Source organism: Contarinia nasturtii, unplaced genomic scaffold (genome assembly GCF_009176525.2).
Source record: "Contarinia nasturtii isolate CC-2019 unplaced genomic scaffold, AAFC_CNas_1.1 Cnas_scaffold_476, whole genome shotgun sequence".
In the NCBI taxonomy this organism is placed as follows: domain Eukaryota; kingdom Metazoa; phylum Arthropoda; class Insecta; order Diptera; family Cecidomyiidae; genus Contarinia; species Contarinia nasturtii.
In genome coordinates this window covers 66455-85147 of record NW_022197829.1, presented here as the reverse complement: position 1 = coordinate 85147, position 18693 = coordinate 66455, and the positions used below count along the sequence as shown (strand labels likewise).

Genomic DNA, 18693 nt, shown 5'->3' with positions numbered 1-18693 from the left:
ATTTAACCTGAAAAATATAAAAGACCCAAAAATGTTTGAGCCATGAGCAACATACATTTTATATTATATATAAAATATTAATTATATTTAAATTTTATATTAGGTATATTTTTATTTATATATACATCTATAATAAAAGTGTTTTGTTTTTGTATGTGAACCATATGCCGTATGTCAATTGACGTGTAGTATAAATAATAGTATTGCCCGATTACACACTGTGAATGCATAAATGCATAAAAACACAATAAATAAAAGCGAAAAAAAAAATATATAATGTTTTTTCGAATAAATGCGCTAGATTTTTTCAATTAAATGTTTTCTAAAGTGACAAGTATCTAAAGTTAATAATAAAGAAGCGTCTTTTCTCATGCATCTGACGTTTGATCATTGGTGTCATTATTTTTTTTGACTCTGATGTATGCGTAAATTTCAATATCATAATCACACACTACAAAAAATCATTTAATTAGTTTAAATTCGACAAATGCTAAACTTCAATAAATTCGCGAAGAAATACATAATATTGTTTTATTTATTTACATTAAAGTAACTAGACGAACTCCGGCCGAATTGTAGACAAAATATTTCGTTAAAAATACAATAATGTCGAATACACGAACCAGTACTGTGGAACGAAATGGAAATAGTAGCAAAGGTTCAAAATTAGCCTCACCATGGTCTCGTGCAACTGCAAGCAGTTCTGAATGGCATGATAAGGTAATGTTTCATTTGGTTTATTTGAATGACTTTCGGCCAAAATTAATAATGGTATGTGCTAAACTTGCAACGCCGTGCTTGGTTTGTAATTACAGGATGAATTTCTCGACGTAATTTATTGGTCTCGACAAGTATTAGGTATTATTATTGGTATTATCTGGGGCATCATTCCATTGCAAGGTTTCACCGCAATCGCACTGTAAGTACAAAATTTTGAAATATTCTGTAGATAAAAAATTAAGTGAATCGTTGCGGAGAAAAAGTAGCTCTTTTTTTTCTCCAAGTAATACTGCAACATAAAGTTTTTTATGAATAGTTTATTTGTTGTATTACAACAAATAAACCATGTGAAAAAAACTTCATGTTGCAGTATTATTTGGAGAAAAAGAAGAGCTACTTTTTCTCCGCAACGATTCAATTGAACGCTAATCGACTTGAAAAACTAAAAATTTCGTTTCACGATTTATTTTGTAGTTTTGCAGCTATTAATTGTGGCATTGTGTATTTGTATTGTTTAAATTTTCAAAAAATTGATGAGGATGAATACGGTGGTATTTGGGAACTGCTGAAAGAAGGTTTCATGACATCGTTTGCATGCTTTTCAGTCACCTGGATAGTTTTCTTTACTGGCCTACATTTTGATGACGTCAATACACCCACAAACAAGTTAGTAACGTTTTTTTTTATCAATTTTTACGTTGAAAAATGTAACGCTTTTAATCAAATTGGAGGTGAAATTGACCAAAGTTTCACCCGATTTCATCGTCCGTCGAATTAGGATGAAATTCAGGTGATATTTAACTGTGCGCCACACCCCAATTAAATTTATTTTTATTGAATAATATTACTCGTAGAATATTTGCATATGAATCAACATCAATTGATGTAAAAACCATATAAAATTTTCTTTTAATTTTGTGTATGCGTATATGTAAACATAACTTCATAGTCGGTAAGTCCATCAACAATACCTCAGCAATGTAACAACACAGTTGACCACACATTGTGAGATGGGATTGGCGTACTTCTTGCAAATGAAGTGCTACCAATTCAATCAGGAACCATACAGATTATTCAAATTTGATCAAATCGACATTCGAAACGCAATCGAAAGCATTATGCGCAATAAAGACTGGAGTGAAGTCGATCCAGTTCGAAAATCCAAAATTACTGAGCTGTTTGTTGCGGTGAAAGAACGTTGTTTACTCGATACAACGTGAAATTAGTGAATTCAAGAAAGAACATCAACAGCTGGTGCAGACATGGTTGCGACACAAGAAAAAACCATCGTTGTTCGAAAAACCGACGCAACCACTGCCACCAAAGATTCGCAATATCACCGTTGTACCGCTATGTGATAATAAACTCAAACACATCAAATTCGATCATATGGATTTGTTAGCACTATTGGCTTGATGGAAACTTATTCCAGAAGAATTCGGTGGCAAAGATGGAGGAAGTTCTATATATACCAAAAATTATTTTGAAGAAAACTAATACGACGATTGGAATATTTTATTCGACATGAAGAAAATCAATGAACTCAAAAGACCAAACCAGCAATTTAACCGTTTCGGCTTCGGTACTATTCGAAATACCAAAACGTGAGTAGACCGAAATCAATCGCGAACGAATCAAACAAAAACTTGAAGCCGGTGATTACACGTATATCATCCCACTTGATCCTGGCGTGAACACATACTATGCTGGATTTCGTCGGAACATTGAAACTTGTGTCGAAGTAAGTTGATTAAATAATGTTTTTTTAAATTTAAATTTCATAATTTTCTAGATTCAATGTATTGATTGTTTTTATTTTGGTTTTATCAAAGGAAAACATCAAAATATCACAGAAGCAATATCATTGGGGTGCCCGACAAGGTATTCGGGACAAAAGACCAAAGCGCATGACAGCAACATTCACGAAGATGGAACAGTCCGATCGCAAGGAAAACTATCTATCAATACCATCACCGCGCGGAAATGGCTGGATATACTATCTCGATCATCGATTGAAAATGATGCAGGATGGATTGGCGGCATATGCTCGGCGACGATATGCACGGCTATCGTTGGACAAGTACATCGGCTCACAACATGAAACCGATTGGTTAGCAAAATCATTGACAAAAAATAAGCCATCGCTGTTCATCATCGGAGACGCGGACTTGCCAGCCAATTCTCCAATCGGTAAGAAGAAGACCAAACGATGACCGGGAACACGACGTCTTGAAAACAGCGTAAAATAAACTACATCATTCAGATGTAGTCAGAGTGAATGAAGACTACACGTCTCAACACTGTGCCAGTTGCATGGTGGAGTTCCCGAAAGAAACGAAAAAATTCCTATTCAAAGCATGCAAAAATTGTCCACGCAATGCTCCAATACCACCGGAGATTGCCAAATACATGTCGTTGCCGCCGCTAATTGTGTCCAAAAAGGGCTCATAACGCAAAACGTTGGACCTTTGTGTGAAAAAGTTGATCGACAGAGGTCTAGTAAATCAAGCAAATCTGCCAAAAGAATTCAAACCAGAGCGATTAGCGTCATTAAAAATGTATTATTGGAAAAACTGGCCGCTTAACTCTGTGAATGCACTTCAAATACGAGACGATGCTGCGAACACCAATGATCATCATCAACAACAACCGGAACAAGAACTTGGATACCGAGAGCCAATTCAAGATTTGTTAATAGTACTGCGATTTACCATTGTTTGGCATCGAGACATTGTTGCGGCAAGGTGCCTAATAGGGTGGAACATTTTTGGCACAATTTGGTGGCCACTTGGGAAAACATGTCTTATAGTCCCCAGATTCAAGATATGGAGGAATTTTCAACTTGCGGTTCCATATAAGACAGCGACTTGAAAGGAAAGGAGGTACATTTTACTGGAAAATCATGAAAAATTGCAGTGACCCATTCACCATGAAAACTTGTGAATCTTATTTTCTGACCAAAATAAGTGATATCACCAAGTTTCATGAAATTTCAACCAAAAATAAAGGTGCCTCCCATTTAAAAATTCATTTATTTAATTCCAAACATTTATTTTTTTTCTCAATAACAAAAATTCGAAAATTTTGTATGGGAGGCACCTTCATTTTTAGTTGAAATTTCATGAAACTTGGTGATATTACTTATTTTGGTCAGAAAATAAGATTCACAAGTTTTCATGGTGATTGGGTCACTACAATTTTTCATGATTTTCCAGTAAAATGTACCTTCTTCCCTTTCAAGTCGCTGTCTTATATGGAACCGCAAGTTGAAAATTCCTTCATATCTTGAATTTGGGGACTTTAAGACATGTTTTCTCAAATGGCCATCAAGATATGCCTCGAAATTCAAAAAAAATGTTCCGCCCTAGTGCATAATGTACAAAGGTACAATTTTCTGATTCATTGATTACAGCCCTGTGTTTCATTTTCCATTTAACATTAAATTCGTTTGTGAGACCACCACAAACACAAAGACCAGTGTATCGTAAAAAACCACCGGTACGCAGACAATTTGTTCCGGTACAGGTAAACAATCAATAATGATCAACCAGCATCAATCAATTGAAGAAAAGAAAACATGTTAACTAAAATAGTTATTACCAAAGCTTGTATTTTGTGGCTTTGATTTGTACATAATATCTGAGATATTATGTATAAAGTACCCCACAGTAAGAATAATTTTACCGAGTCAATGATTACAATTTTTATTGATTCATTGTTATATATAAAATTTATTTAATAAATCTAATTCGAGTGTAGCGCACAGTTAATGATAGAATAATTGGGTAAATCTCTTACCGTCGATTCTAAAGCTTTATTTTAATTTTAGATTGATTTCAATTCATAGGAAATTTTATGCATAACTCTTTTTGTCTCTTTTTTTCATTCCATTGTGACGTTAAATTCGACTGAAACAACACAAAACTGCAACCCCGCATTCGACCAACAATATATACCTGATAATTGCCCCAACAATTTTTTAGTGTATACATCGACTAGTATTTAAGATGTTTTTATTTTGATTTATCTCCCTTTAAAATAAAATCGATTTACTCCAACAAAAAACACAAATTATTCATTTAATAAACTTTTTAAATATTTTTAAAAAGACTTTTTTTTTAATATTTTGTCAGTTTTTAGAATGATGAATAAATGCAGCGAATGCAATAGAAACAATTTATCAAAGATTTTGAAATAAAACACAGTTTGTTTTAAGTATATTGCACCTTTATGACTTTGCCAATTTAATTTCAAGAATTCTATTCAAATAAATAACAATAATTGAAACAATGGTTCGGATGCATTTCGACAATGTGTCATCCTCAGCGAGTACAAAATTAAAATTAAGTATCCTTGAAATTAAATTGGCAAAGTCATAAAGGTGCATTATACTTAAAACAAACTGTGTTTTATTTCAAAATCTTTGATATTTGATGGACTTTGCGGATAAAGAAGTTTTGTCGTTTTTTAAAAAACAAATTTAAAGAAACAATTTAAATCAGACATCTTCAGCAGGGGCCCGAGGGGTCCGAAATCGTGAAAATATTGAGGTCTGTTGACGTTGTTTAAAAATCTTAATCAATGTAGTGTAAAATTCTCGAATTCAGGCAAAAAAATCGAAATAATTTTTCAAAAGCCAGGGCGGGTTTTTTTTCAAATGGCAGGATTTTTGCTTCGCACAGTATTGGTCAAATATCATCACTTACCTATCCTTTATGAATTTATATTATCATTGTATTCCTTAACCAGATGAATTCTAAATAATTAAGCAAAAATGAGACAGTAAAAAATCAAATTTAAAATAAGTAGCTTGTCTTTGAACAATTGGCAAAATTTAATAAGCAAATACTATTTTTCTATAAGTTTTGTAGTATAGGTTGTTGCGTTTTGGTTGTATTGTAAAAAAATCATCTGGAAACACATGGCATAAATCCTGGATTTCCATCGAATTAAACTGAACCTGTTCACATTCTAAATAAATCAAATTTGCAAGTATTTTTTTTCGTTCAAATAATAGAACTTAAACGCAAATTAAAATTTGTACAGTTTTTTTTTTAATTCATACACAAATCATTGAAAAATGTCATAATTTTAAAAGGGGTAAAAAAATTTATTTGAACAATTTGGCCGAATATAGAAAAACTTTCTCATTTCCTCCCTCTTTATAAATTTAAATGTTGTCTAATGTTTTGAAAAATAATTTCACTACTCATGAATACTATACAAAAAATTTAAAACGACAAATAAAATGATACATTCGCCTCGTTTCGGGATCCTATTAGCAATCTATTATTTTTATCATTCAATTAGAACTATAAGTTGGTTGGCTTGCTTTTATGTTATTTCTATGGCAAAATCGTTGTTTGCACTTGGGGCTGTTTCAATTTTAATCGTTTACGTTAACTTCAGCTAATGGCACTGGTTTCCCATCACGCTTAGTGCCATTTATGTTATTCTATTTGGAAGAAAGGAGAAAAATGAAAAAAGTTAAAATTCTCTTGGGAGTATTTTTTTTTTTGAATTTTTTTTTTAAATCAATTAAAAGAAGTTAATATTATTTTGTGTGAACGAAATTTACAGACAATTTTTCCTCACTTGTCCAAAAGCAAACAAGATTATAAAGAAATTAGCGGTATCAAAATGCATTTAAAACTAAAGCGGGCATTAACGATAAAATTCATAAATAGTGGCGGAAGCTTTGGAAGTAAATGTTCCAAATAAATCACAAAAAAACAGCACGTTTGAACGAATTATACTTGGAACATTTTTGTTTGGTTTTGTATTTTTGGATTCACACCTCAAATATTTTGGATATTTGTTTACTGCTAATGCGTTTCAAAACCTCCGGCGGTGATTTGCTATTATTACTGCTGCTGTTGAAAGAAAATCGTTGAATTAACGATTCCGTTTTGCTAATGGCAGATGTGATAGCTGGTATAGAATTCGTATAGTTTGAATTTTTAATTGCTGATGTAGTATGTGTGGTTAATGTAGTGGTTTCCGTTGAAGATGTAGTGTCAACTGTCTCATTAACTGTACTATTTAAGAAAGTACTATTATTGCTACAATTTGCATGTGTAAAATTGCCATTGATTACATTTCGTGGTAACGGCTTTGGCTTAATTACATCTACTAAAACGAAAAATAGAAATAATAATAAAAAATAAAGAAACATAAAATCAACTGCATGCAAATTATGTATTTACAGTATAATTTTTGATAACTGTTAGTATTCTCTTTGTCTGTTGTGTATGGATTCAAATTCATTTGATGCAAATGTCGTTTTGGTTCTAATCTTCGTTTTTTGATAATATTGTGCATTAATTGTTTTCTTTAAACTTACCACCCAATCGATTCAGTCCAGCTGCCATATCTCGTACGGACTTCTTTTCTAAAGCAGCACCTACAATAGTTAATTTAACTTTTAATTAATCAAATGAAAAATGCCAAATATTTATTTTATAAATTATACCTGGTGAAATACCAACAATACTGCTACTCAAAGCTGCCGGTGTTATTCCAACAATTGAACCACCAGATTGACTACCTAGGGATGATCAGAAGAAAATAATGGAAAATATGGTAATTAATCAATAAGTAATGGAAGGGCAAAATTAATAACCACAGTACCTTCGATCAGTACTACATCACCAGAATCAAGTCCTTCCGGGCTCGTTTTCGATGATTCAACGGTAAAATCACATTTTCCCTCATTTCCAGCCACAGACCTACGTTTTATATAAGTTTCATTTTTTATAACGATATCTACAATCTCACGAAGCATACACATTAAAAAATATAATTAAATAAAGGGAAACGCTGCTCCTAGCAAACACCGATAGCAAAATAGAAATTTGCCATCTATACAGAAGCACAGATGGTTAAAAAAATCATACTATTAAGCGATGAACTTTATAGAAACAGCAAAAAATGTGCTCAAACAAAAGTTTTTCCCTAACTTTTCGATATCAATATATTATATCAATTGATAGTATAAACTTGTCGCGATGTAATAACGATGTCTTATGAATTATTAAATCGGAATAAGTAAAATAATACCATGGCCTTGGTTTCGGTGGAAAAAGTGGTGTTTTAACGATGCCATTTCCAATTTTCACCACATTGTTATCCATATCAAAGCTTTTAATCGACTCATTGCTTGGCGAACGTTCAGATTGATGTGGTGGATGTAATCGTTGACATTGATTCGATTCAATTACATTGTTACGAACTGATGCATTATTATCATTGTAGGTGTTCGTAGTGGTGTCAGTCATTTGCTTTTTAATTAATGGTGATTTTCGACCAACGAGTGGCGAGTATTTCTCCAAATTGTCTGTTGATCGTGATCGTGGTGCTGAGAGTGAATCACAAAAGTAAATAAAATGAAAATTAATCACAAATATTAGTAGAAATAAAGAAAAATAATTATTGGAATAAATTGTGAAACCATCTGGAAAATTACTTACCTTCCAAGTGGTTCTCTCTAGAGATAATCAGAAGAAAAAAATGGAATTAATGGAAATTAATCAACATGTAATGGAATGTAATGGAAAATGAAATTGAAATAATCTAATCACAGTGTAACACCTACACTATGTGTACTTTTTACTTTCAGTATGGCGCACACATTATGTAAATTTCGCAACTTAATGACTAAATGCGCTTACGCAAACAGATTGCTTAAAATTAAGATTTGTTAGTGGTTATTTGGTAAATTGAATCTGTGAAATGAAAAAGAAACGAAAAAGAAATCACAATATTAGTAGCAAATTGAATGTATGTATGTACACTTGTACATATGTCTTGTACTTATTGCATTACAACTTGAAATTTACCTCAGTTGAGATCCGCTGGTCTGCGAACGGTGAAAATCGGATTCAATTGTTGACCTCTCACTATGGCAAGACCTATATCTAGTATATTTCTGCCTGCGTTCACATCAAGATTCCACTCCACTACCACGTTTCCACGAAGGTTGGCCCGATTGTTTTTAACTATGCGAACATTCTTGGAAACTAATCTTGGTTGAAGAACAACACCTTCATTGATGATATTTACAGCATTTTGTATAGATCTGGTGACACGTTTGGAATATTTTGTTGGTTTGATTGTTCAGCTTCTCGAATTGCTGTTTCAACAATTTCCAACTGCTGTTTTTGTTCCACCATCATTCGTAAACTATTTTTATAATAGTTTTGTTGTACGACTGCATGGCCATTTGCTATTTCATTGACTTCCTTTGGTGTGAAAGTTGGACCATTGTCAATTTATTCTTGGCGAGCATTTTGTATAGCAATTCTGGCACGTTCCAACTCCTGTTGTCGATTTTCAATTTGGTCATTTTTGTTTGTTGAAAAAACGAAGACGATATTCGGTGAATGCTTGATAATTTTGGCTTTTCTCCGATATTTCAACTCCGTTCGCTTTTCATGTTGCCTATAATTTGTCATTTCTTGTTGCAAATCACTATCCAACTTCTTTCGTTTTTGTTTTCGTGGAAAATCATTGATCAAGCGATAATACGTTTCGGCTTTAATACGTACATTTTTCTCATCGTATGACTTGGTATCATCTCGATTTTGTTGCGTAAGATTTCGCTCGATGCCACCAAAGGTGAGTTTCTTACCCGGATCGTATCCATGGGCAAATTCTATTTCGCCACTATCCAATTTGGCCACTATTTTGGCATATCTGGCTACTATCTCCTCGTCCGTTTCCGTTTCGGCTTTGACTTTCTTTATCCCATTGATGCTGATGGAGACGCCATCCACATAGACGAGTTGATTGAATGCCCTTCGTTCGAATCTTCCGTGTCTGTCCACAAAATCCAAATCAATATTGAAATTAGTTATCCTTCCACGACGATGTTATTTTTGAAATTTGTATGGTAGGCCTCATACAGATAAACAAATGGTTCCTTCAATCTCGTGTTATCTCCTGGCTCAACATGATGGCCTCTCATCATTTCACGATATTCTGGCGCATATTGTGACATTTTGGACCAAGCTTCATCGATATTTTGGAATAGAACGCTTTGGAACAATTCTCTAATCATTTTCATCCTTTCACTCGAATTTTTGAAACCGAGATCAGTTTCCAATTTCACTGTCCAATTGTCCATTACTTTGTTGAACAAATAATGAATAAAGCTGGAGACCAATGCAGCGATCATGGTTAATTTGATTGGATTATTAGATTATTGGATTAATCGGGGAGTTATTCACTCGATGCTCAAGTTTCGTAACTTGTTGCATGACGACCCGTCTTGTGCTGTCACTCGATTGCTTGGAAAATGCTTAATTTGATTACATCTACTACTATTTGATTTAAAAAACTTTCTTTGACGTTGTCATTTTGGCCTTTCACCGTTTTGCGTAGACACCGTTTGATGGTAAATGGTGCTGATCTTAATTTTGGTTCGTCCGGTGCTACTGTTTTTGCTTTTTGTTTCGGTTTTGGTTGCCGATCAATTGATACTGACCTTTGTGTTATATTGGCTAGCGGTGGACGCTGTTCGATCGAGTTGTTCGTTTTGGTGCGGAAGTAAGGCCACGAGATGTTGACGGTTCATTTTGTTCAGCAATTCGTAAAAGGGCGCACTTGGTGGTGGACGTATGACGCGAGAATTTGCATTTGCATTTCGAATATCGGATTCACTCAATCGACTTAACCGAACTAATGGTTGATAGTTGGCATCGTTTTCACCATTCGCTGTTGTTGTTGTTGCTATAGCTGCTTTTCGTTTCGGCCGAGTTTTTACTGATTTTGATGCTGACCTAATGTTCTGAATGCCCGATTCACTCAATCGGTTCAATTGTACTACAGAAAAATAGATGCGATCCTTTTCAAATTGTTCAATCAGTTGACGCATTGGCCCACATGTGAAAAAGAGACCATATTGTCTGTGTACCATCGGCGAATTGCACCAAATATTCAATCTATACAGAGAGAAAGAGAGAGAGAAAACAATAAATTAGAAACTGATTCAATTGAAATTCAGTTTTAAGAAAATGTATAATGCATCCTAGGGGCAGAGCAGTACTAGAATAATAATTTTTGTTTAAAGTAATTCTATGTTGTGAGTAGTATCCATATTAATCCATAGTAATACACACTTGTGTAAATTTTAACAGCAGTGCAATGTACGTTCTGTATGACATTTGCTAGGCATAAAGCGATCGCCGTATATTTCGACGGCGATCGCCGTATATGAGACACTTTATTGTTAAAAAATGGAAAATATCGAATAAATCGTTTCGAGCCGCAATATACGACGATTACTTTATTCCTAACAAATGTAATACACAACGTACACATGAACGTCATTGGATATATATGGATTACTACTCACAACATAGAATTACTTTAAATAAAAATTATTATTCTAGTACTGCTCTGCCCCTAGTACGCACCACACCATCGATGGTAATGACATTGATGATTCGCTTTGGCAACGGATCCCAGAGCATTTTCAGCTTTGACCTCTTCTTCGCGTACCCATTCCGAATCTCTAATATCGTTTGCAACGAGATACTGGACCTGATGAAATGCCAAACAAAATACATTGGTCAATACAACATACGTTTGCAAAGTGATGGAATTGGAAAATATCACTTGTCTTGATGCGTTGTGAATTTTACACACGCATACACAAAACACAACATACAATATTCAATTGTACTCACTCTGTCTGTGTGTGTGCTGCTGTTTTCGCTCAGATGCTGTCAGTTCGTCTAGATGCTGTCATTGTGATGTTGTCCCGATGGAATGCTATTGTATGTCAAACGTGTTGATTCGTTGTGATGTTCTCTGTTCCACTGCTACTAACACTACCAAATCTCAATTTTTGTATTGCAATCTGTTTGCTATCGCGATTTTAGTTCATTTTCATATTGTTCTTAATTTAAGCTGTGTGCGATCAAACCTTTACTACTTTCTTACTACATTCTATAAATAGCTAGTTGATATTGTGATTATTTCAATTGCATATAATGCAAGTAATGGAATAGTAATTTTTAAGTTAGTAATTTTTAAGTAAGTATGCCTTGGGTTCTCTCCCCGACGTGGTGTCCATGATGATACACCTTTTAACAGTGGTGAATTCCGTTCCAATTTGATTGGTTTACGTTCCTCTAAAATGGGTGTTGTTTCTTCAGAATACATAGTCGGACTATCAACAAAACTCAATGAACTGCATTCATCCGATGTGGGTGACACAAGGGGTGTAAGTGTGGTAGGTGTAACAGAACCGGGTCGAAAGAATGCTTCAATACCTTCACCAATTGCATGAGATGACATTTCGGTGACTAATGGTCGACTGGGTGCGCGTGTTTTCGCCCGTTTCGGTCGTCCCTTGACCAAATGCTGTAACTGCAACGATGCACTTGGCAATTCAGTTATTGAATCACAATTTTCACCATTGTCTTTATTTTGTAAACCGGTAGAATTATTTCGAGAATTTGGCGTTTCTAATAAATCAGGAATATGACCGGCACTCAAATTTTCAACAACTGATTGTGGACGTACTTTATGAGCAAACGAACGTCGTTTTGGCTGGAAATGCGGTGTTGCCTATATTTTTTGGAAGATACAAATAACAAAATAAATGTAATTTTTTTTTCACTTCAAACAACAAGCATTTCAGCTTTCGGAACGGAAAATTCGGATGCAAAAAGATTTTTCTATTTTTTTGGGAAAACTTTTGTTTTTCTCTGCATTTACAAGTTAAATTGGACGTATGGGCAAGTGAACGGAAGAGTAAGAATGATGGGAAGCAAGTTTTATATGATGGATCTAGATACTTACGAGATTCAGGTATTCCAATTTCTGCACGAAACAATTGTGTATTTGTGTGTATTTTTGTTTGGTTTGTGGTGATGAATGTCATAGTTTGATATTTGTTTAAAATGAATGAAATAGAAAAATAGAAAATTTGACTTTGATTTGTAACTGTTGATAATTTTGTGTGTGTGTGTGTTAGATTTGTTTGAAATTCACTCAAAAGAGAAAATTACTCAATAAGATGTGTGTTTACTACTACTAAAACTACTAAAAATCAATTTTTATAAAATGTGTTCTGGTGATTTGAGAGTTTTGAAAATGCAGGAAGCAGTATATAAAAAAATCATAAAAAACACATTCAGATAGGTCAAACAAAAATGGTAAGAAATCGGGAATAAAAAATTGACGAATGAAAAAAAAAGACTGAATAGATTATCAAATAAATAAACAAGGAGATCAAATGATATTTGGCGAGCAACTACAACTAATACGTATGATGAATATAATTTAAACGAAAAAAAACTATTCGAAATAAAATGGTTTACATCCGTAAGATGAACTTTTCCGCACTGTGATCCACAACATGCATTTATTACGTATCTTTTGCCGTAAATATGAATTCATGAGAAAACTGAATCTGATATAAGTTTTGCTATACAAATAATTTTTGTTGGACTTTTCAATGCCTGTATGATATCGTAATCATGTGAAAATTTGCAGATGTTATTTTTTTCACAAAAAGCCAACATTCTGAAAGTTTGAAGAAATTTCAATACAATTGAGTGGTACCTGCCATTCAAAATTTTCGTTTTTGAGCAAAAAATCCAAAATTTTGTTCGGGAGGTACCCCTAATATGCATTGAAATATCTTCAAAATATGCATACATTTGTGATATATTGAAATAAAATTAGAATTAAATTAGGGAGAAAGGCAATGGAAAACAAAACCAAAAAAGAAAGAAAAATACTTTAAAAAATTTTTTTTAGTCATGATAATAATTCAATTATTTTCTCATTTCTAGTCTGACTGATTATCAATTGATATTTACACCTAACAAATTATTTATTTTCACCTAAAAAATTATGTATTTATATAATTTTCAACTATTATATTCACCTAACTATTTGATTATTTAACTTAAACTCTTATTATACATATATTATATATATACTCTGTAAAAATACCTAAGTTCAGCCAGCACTTGGCGGTGAAATAAATCTAATCTAAATCTAAACCCTCGGAATGTTATTTTAGAGTGAAAAAAATAACCTGTGCAAAGTTTCAGCTCATTACGATATCATACAGGCATGGCTTCCATAAAAAAATCCAATGTTTTTCAAATTTTTGTATGAAAAGTGTGTCGAAATATTATTGTATCGCAAAACTAACGTCATATTCGGTTTTCTCGTACCCAAAAACCCCCAATACATATTTTTGAGTGTTTAGGAATACATTAAATATCACTGTGTGCGGAAAAGTAAAATTGAACTTACCGTTGGTGAGCCAAGATTTCGATGTGGCAAATCCAAATCTCGAATTTGTACAAAACCCATTGAATCTTGACTAGATCTACTGCGTACAATGTCTGGTGTTTCAGCATTATCAAATGTTACCATTTGAGAATCGGATATATCCAAGCCGCGACGGCATCGTGTCAATGCTTCAACCACTTCATCTGTTGCACGATCAGCTATGGATGTTGCTAAACTTTGTTCCACTTCACTAAAAAGCATCAGATCGAAAGAGAAAAAAAGCAAATGAAGTTACCCAAAAAATCGTTCCAAAACTAACTAACAAAAGTATTATTATTACGATAGCTCGTCAACGATTTAAATATTAGACAGAGAAGGAGAAAAGTACAAAAGCTAATTCTTAACTAATTATTTAAATATATGATATATATAGTAGAGTGATTTGATTTTGACATTTTTTCAAGAATCAAAAATCGTACCCCTATAACCTTTATGGGAAAGTCAAAGAAACATGACTATAACAACGAATTTGAAAAAAAAAATGATTTTTGGTAATGCGCGCTTCTAGGTGGTTTAAAAAAAAATCAAATTTAGATGAATTTTGAGCACTTTAAAAATTCAATAAAAAATGTTGTAATTGATTTTTGTATGGGAACCACGCCTGTTTGATGTTGTAATGACATGAAACCTTGCACAGAGTGTTTTTTCTGCAAAAAAAAAATATTCCGAAAGTTTGAATAAATTTCAATACAAATTAAGTGTATCTCCCATACAACATTTTCGATTCTGTCAAAAAATCCTTATGTCATTACAACAATTCATGTCATTACAATTTATGTTATTACAACATCAAACAGGCATGGCTTCAATACAAAATTCCAAATTTTTTGTGATTTTTCATGAAAAAAGTCTCGAAAATTATTTGTATTACATAATAAACGCCAGATTCTTATTTCTCGTGGAAAAACTATTCCCATGAAAAACTACCTGGAAGCGTGCATCACCAAAATTAATTTTTTTTTTCGAATTCGTTGTTATAGTCATGTTTCTATGACCTTCCTAAAGAACTATGTGAAGTGTGAGCCAACATCAGAAATGTATGAAAAAAGAATAACCACAAAAATTGGCTCAAACTTCAAATCTATTGGAATTTCAGCACTCGTCCTCTTTATGACTTGGCAGTCAACACTTTCCCATTTTTATTAATTTTTCATACATTTCTGATTTTGCAGACGTTATAAGATTTTGTTTTTATATTTAAGAGAACTGTAACTTTTCTAACCTTATCTTATTCATTATTTCGCCACCAGCATTGCTCATGATGCATGTATGAAGGAATTCGTCGGTGATGTTAAGACGCTCTTGGCAATTTTTTCGCAAATCATTTATAACCGATTGATTGCCTAATGTTTTTGGACATTGTTCAACTCCTGTTCGTAGCATAGTTTCCATTGTTTCGACCAAATAACTACGTATGTTTTGATTTAAATCATTTGCCATTCGATTCAACTTCACTTCAATGGGATGTTGTTCACAACGTACTGCCTCTTGTAATTTTGGCAGTAATTGTTTACTATTCTCTGCATCATCAATTAATCGTTGAACGGCCGAATCAAGATTTTGTCCAGATTGTCCAGATTGTCGAAATGAAATTGTCTCTTGTGTTTCGGACACTAATTTGTCGACCAATTGATGCGTTGATGATAGTAAAAAACCGTGTTGTAGACGAAATCCTTGACCGTTGGCATGTTTGAAACCATTACTATTACGTTGTAAATATTCTTGCATTTTTCGCATCACAAAATCTGTACGCTCTGGATGTTGCTTCAGGCATGGCGCAATATCAAATACCGGAAACAGAATATTACGCATACTAAAATTATTTTCTAGTGCATATACGATGTCATTGTAACCTAATTATATATATTTTTAGAAAGAATTAGAGTTGTGTGTGTAATAGAGAGAGAGAGAGAGAGAGAGAGAGAGAGAGTAGAGTTTTACCCTGTAGTGTAATGTTGTTTCTATCAAGTGAAATCGAACGCAATTTGTTATTTATTTGTAATGCTTTGGCTAACAGTCTTGCTCCGATGTCTCCCATGAAATTTCCACTAATATCTGTCAAAAGATCAGAAAATATATAAATTCAATTGTAAGATATTAGTTTTTTTGTTGTTTTCGTCGTTCCTAATATTCACTGGAACAATTTTTTTTAACAAAGAAGAATATTTGTATTATATATTTTATAATACAATATATTTTATATATTTTTTACCTAATTTTTGCAGACTTTGATTGCTTCCGAGAGCATTTATAAAATCATGTATGTCGTTTTTAAGCTTGTTTTCTGCTAGCATTAATTCGGTGAGAGGGAAATCGTCTTTTTGAATCAAACCAACCAGAGCATCCATAACAGTTGCAATATGCTTCAATTTCATTCCGTTGAAACTGCGTGTCATATTTAACGATTTTATCGATGGATTTTTACCAATAGCTGTCAACACAGATGCCAATTCTGAATCAAGATCTACCGACGAAATTTCAATAAAATCAAATAAAATCATGACATTGCGGCAATTTTACTAAATTATATACGTACTATTATCGCCAATGTCGAGGCTCTGCAGAACACGAACACCATGTATACATGACTCCAATACATGTGCACCTTGTGCTCCCAGTGAATTACTGCTTAGATCTAAATGTAAACCAGCTGTTGATTCATTACAAGCTAAGCCAAGAAGCAGATGCTTTAATGCCTCCAATGGTAGTTTGCACGATGCTTCAAAATAAAAATATTAAATATATAAATTATAATATAATCTATATCGTCCGGTAGCGGTTATTAACTATAGTAATAATTATTATATTCATTGTCAGAGTATTGCTCAGCGCTGCTGACATCCATAGCATATTAAAATATCTTACGTTGCAGTTTATATATCACAGCGAATAAGAATGAATGCATTGTTCTCTTCACGATTATGTGACTCAAAACATTCAAATGATTGTATATAGAACAATGCATGCATTGTTGTTCGAGGTGATGTAAAAACTGCTACGTACCTTCGCATGCGATGGACGACGCATTCTCAGCAAGATATTTTAATATGCTGTGGATGGCAGCAGTGCTGAGGAATACTGTGTTTATTATAATTACTATTATAGTGGTTTAAAAATTTGGGCTTACCAATATTCAAATGTTTCAGACTTAGCGAACTGGTAAAAAATTGCTTGAACGACGGTGGTATCTCTTTGCCTTTTTTTGTATTGAAGAAATTGTGCGAAACATTCAAATGTGTCAAATGTGTTGAGCATCCACGTAAAAGCGCTCCAAATAACTGCAGAAGTTTGGGAAATATTATTAAATTTAACAAAAATAAAATATATAACACAATTACATTTTCCAAAAACGTGTCGGTTGACGATAGATCCAAATACTCTAAGACATTTGGTTGAGCAAGAAAATTATATAGATTCTGGAATTGAAAAAAAAAAGAAATAAATGTACCACGTTAATTTTTTTCAAATTTTACCGAGATCTTAAAATGTTTTTTTTTCTTGTTAATTTTTCTGATTTTTCTCCGTATTTTTAATGATCAGCCTTTTGAGCTTGCAAAAAAAATCACTTTTTCTGAGCACTAAAAGATATTCTGATGCTTAGATGTATGATTGATATTCTAATTGAATCATTTCTAGTGTTTGCTTCTATAATTTTCTATCGATAAATTGGTACATAGTACACGAAAAATTATTTAATATGCTTTTATAATAGACGATTGATTTTGATTACATTTATGTCGTCCTTCAAATTGTTTCCACTTAAATCCAAATACGTTAATGAACTGGAAATGCTTTGATTCAATGTCAACGAATGAGCCATTTGATTGACGCCCTTTGCTGTTAGGCCACAATGTGATAACGATAGCCGACATAGTCCCTTCGATATTTTTGCTATCGGGCCGGCTAAATGAACAGCACCTGTAAATTAGTATAGAATTGTGTTTATTTTTGGCATTGCAAAAATTACAATGTTATAATAAGAGTTGAGAAAAAATAGTAACAACTATAAGTAAGTAAGTGGTACGAGATAAAATTTTAATTTTTGATTTTTAACTAAAGCACAAAAGTCAAATTTTGTAGTCAATAATATCAAGTCAATTAATGCTATGATTGATATTATATTTGTCACATCAAAATTTTATGTCAAATTCTCCAGAACATGCCTTTTGCATGCATAACAGCTATGTCTCAAATAGAGAGTGGAATTGCAATAATATGGAATTTCAATATTAACGGAAAATCAGAAAGAAATTTTTTTCTTCATCAAATTAAATTTTGTAGTTTGAAAGAATTTTGGTCTTTTTTCGAGTGTGAAAATGATGTCTTCGCTCAAAAATAAAAATAATAAATAAATTTTGCATGAATATGAACACTATACTCTTATATCGGTGGTATTAATATTTAGTATTTTGGGATTTTCAGCTACGATTAATCCAAAAGGACTAAAAAGTAATCCAATGGGATCATTTTGTATATTTTTTAACTTGAGTTCAATAAACACTTTTTTGTTGTTTGTAAAAAAAATCTCAAAATGAATCTTCCTTTGGAACACTGTTTCATATTGTATTGACATTTACATGAAACTTCAAATGCTTGTCATTGTCATTCGATGTTTATTGTGTAAATCACGTGCACCGTTGTCGAAAAAACTAAATT

The 18693-nt window shown here is 32.9% G+C and overlaps 2 protein-coding genes across 7 annotated transcripts; one reads left to right on the top strand and one right to left on the bottom strand.

Moving 5' to 3' along the window:
- The first annotated feature begins 223 nt into the window (after positions 1-223).
- On the top strand, positions 224-4778 carry LOC116338977 (uncharacterized protein RAB5IF homolog). 3 transcript variants are annotated; one of them, XM_031764575.1, is made up of 5 exons: positions 224-419; positions 551-720; positions 816-919; positions 1195-1386; positions 4704-4778. In XM_031764575.1, exons 2-5 carry the CDS (start codon positions 607-609, stop codon positions 4717-4719), a joined length of 426 nt encoding a protein of 141 aa, XP_031620435.1. In that variant the 5' UTR covers positions 224-419; positions 551-606; the 3' UTR covers positions 4720-4778. The 3 variants fall into 3 exon arrangements, 2 of the variants coding, with proteins under 2 accessions (XP_031620435.1, XP_031620434.1); XR_004200951.1 differs by lacking the exons at positions 224-419; positions 4704-4778 and adding exons at positions 1670-2461; positions 2553-3566 and having other exon boundaries at positions 426-720; XM_031764574.1 differs by lacking the exon at positions 224-419 and having other exon boundaries at positions 426-720.
- Positions 4779-5515: 737 nt separating this feature from the next.
- On the bottom strand, positions 5516-17955 carry LOC116338963 (F-actin-uncapping protein LRRC16A). 4 transcript variants are annotated; one of them, XM_031764558.1, is made up of 17 exons: positions 17768-17955; positions 17376-17453; positions 17165-17315; positions 16574-16756; positions 16250-16501; positions 15979-16092; positions 15260-15890; positions 13999-14227; positions 12529-12549; positions 11768-12294; positions 8190-8206; positions 7780-8077; positions 7351-7448; positions 7193-7267; positions 7064-7123; positions 6518-6852; positions 5516-6175 (listed from the first exon to the last, which is right to left on the bottom strand). In XM_031764558.1, the coding sequence occupies exons 1-17, from the start codon at positions 17855-17857 to the stop codon at positions 6107-6109; spliced, it is 3228 nt and encodes a 1075-aa protein (XP_031620418.1). In that variant the 5' UTR covers positions 17858-17955; the 3' UTR covers positions 5516-6106. The 4 variants fall into 4 exon arrangements, with proteins under 4 accessions (XP_031620418.1, XP_031620419.1, XP_031620421.1 ...); XM_031764559.1 differs by having other exon boundaries at positions 6518-6849; XM_031764561.1 differs by lacking the exon at positions 6518-6852.
- Between the last annotated feature and the right edge of the window lie 738 nt (positions 17956-18693).

Coding starts and splice junctions, on each gene's coding strand:
- LOC116338977 (XM_031764575.1), top strand. CDS start 607: ATGTCGAATACACGAACCAGTACTGTGGAACGAAATGGAAATAGTAGC. Junction 721..815: donor GTTCTGAATGGCATGATAAG/GTAATGTTTCAT, acceptor TTGTAATTACAG/GATGAATTTCTCGACGTAAT. Junction 920..1,194: donor GGTTTCACCGCAATCGCACT/GTAAGTACAAAA, acceptor TTTATTTTGTAG/TTTTGCAGCTATTAATTGTG.
- LOC116338963 (XM_031764558.1), bottom strand. CDS start 17,857: ATGGCTCATTCGTTGACATTGAATCAAAGCATTTCCAGTTCATTAACG. Junction 7,268..7,350: donor TGATGTAGTACTGATCGAAG/GTACTGTGGTTA, acceptor GATCATCCCTAG/GTAGTCAATCTGGTGGTTCA. Junction 7,124..7,192: donor TATTGTTGGTATTTCACCAG/GTATAATTTATA, acceptor TAACTATTGTAG/GTGCTGCTTTAGAAAAGAAG.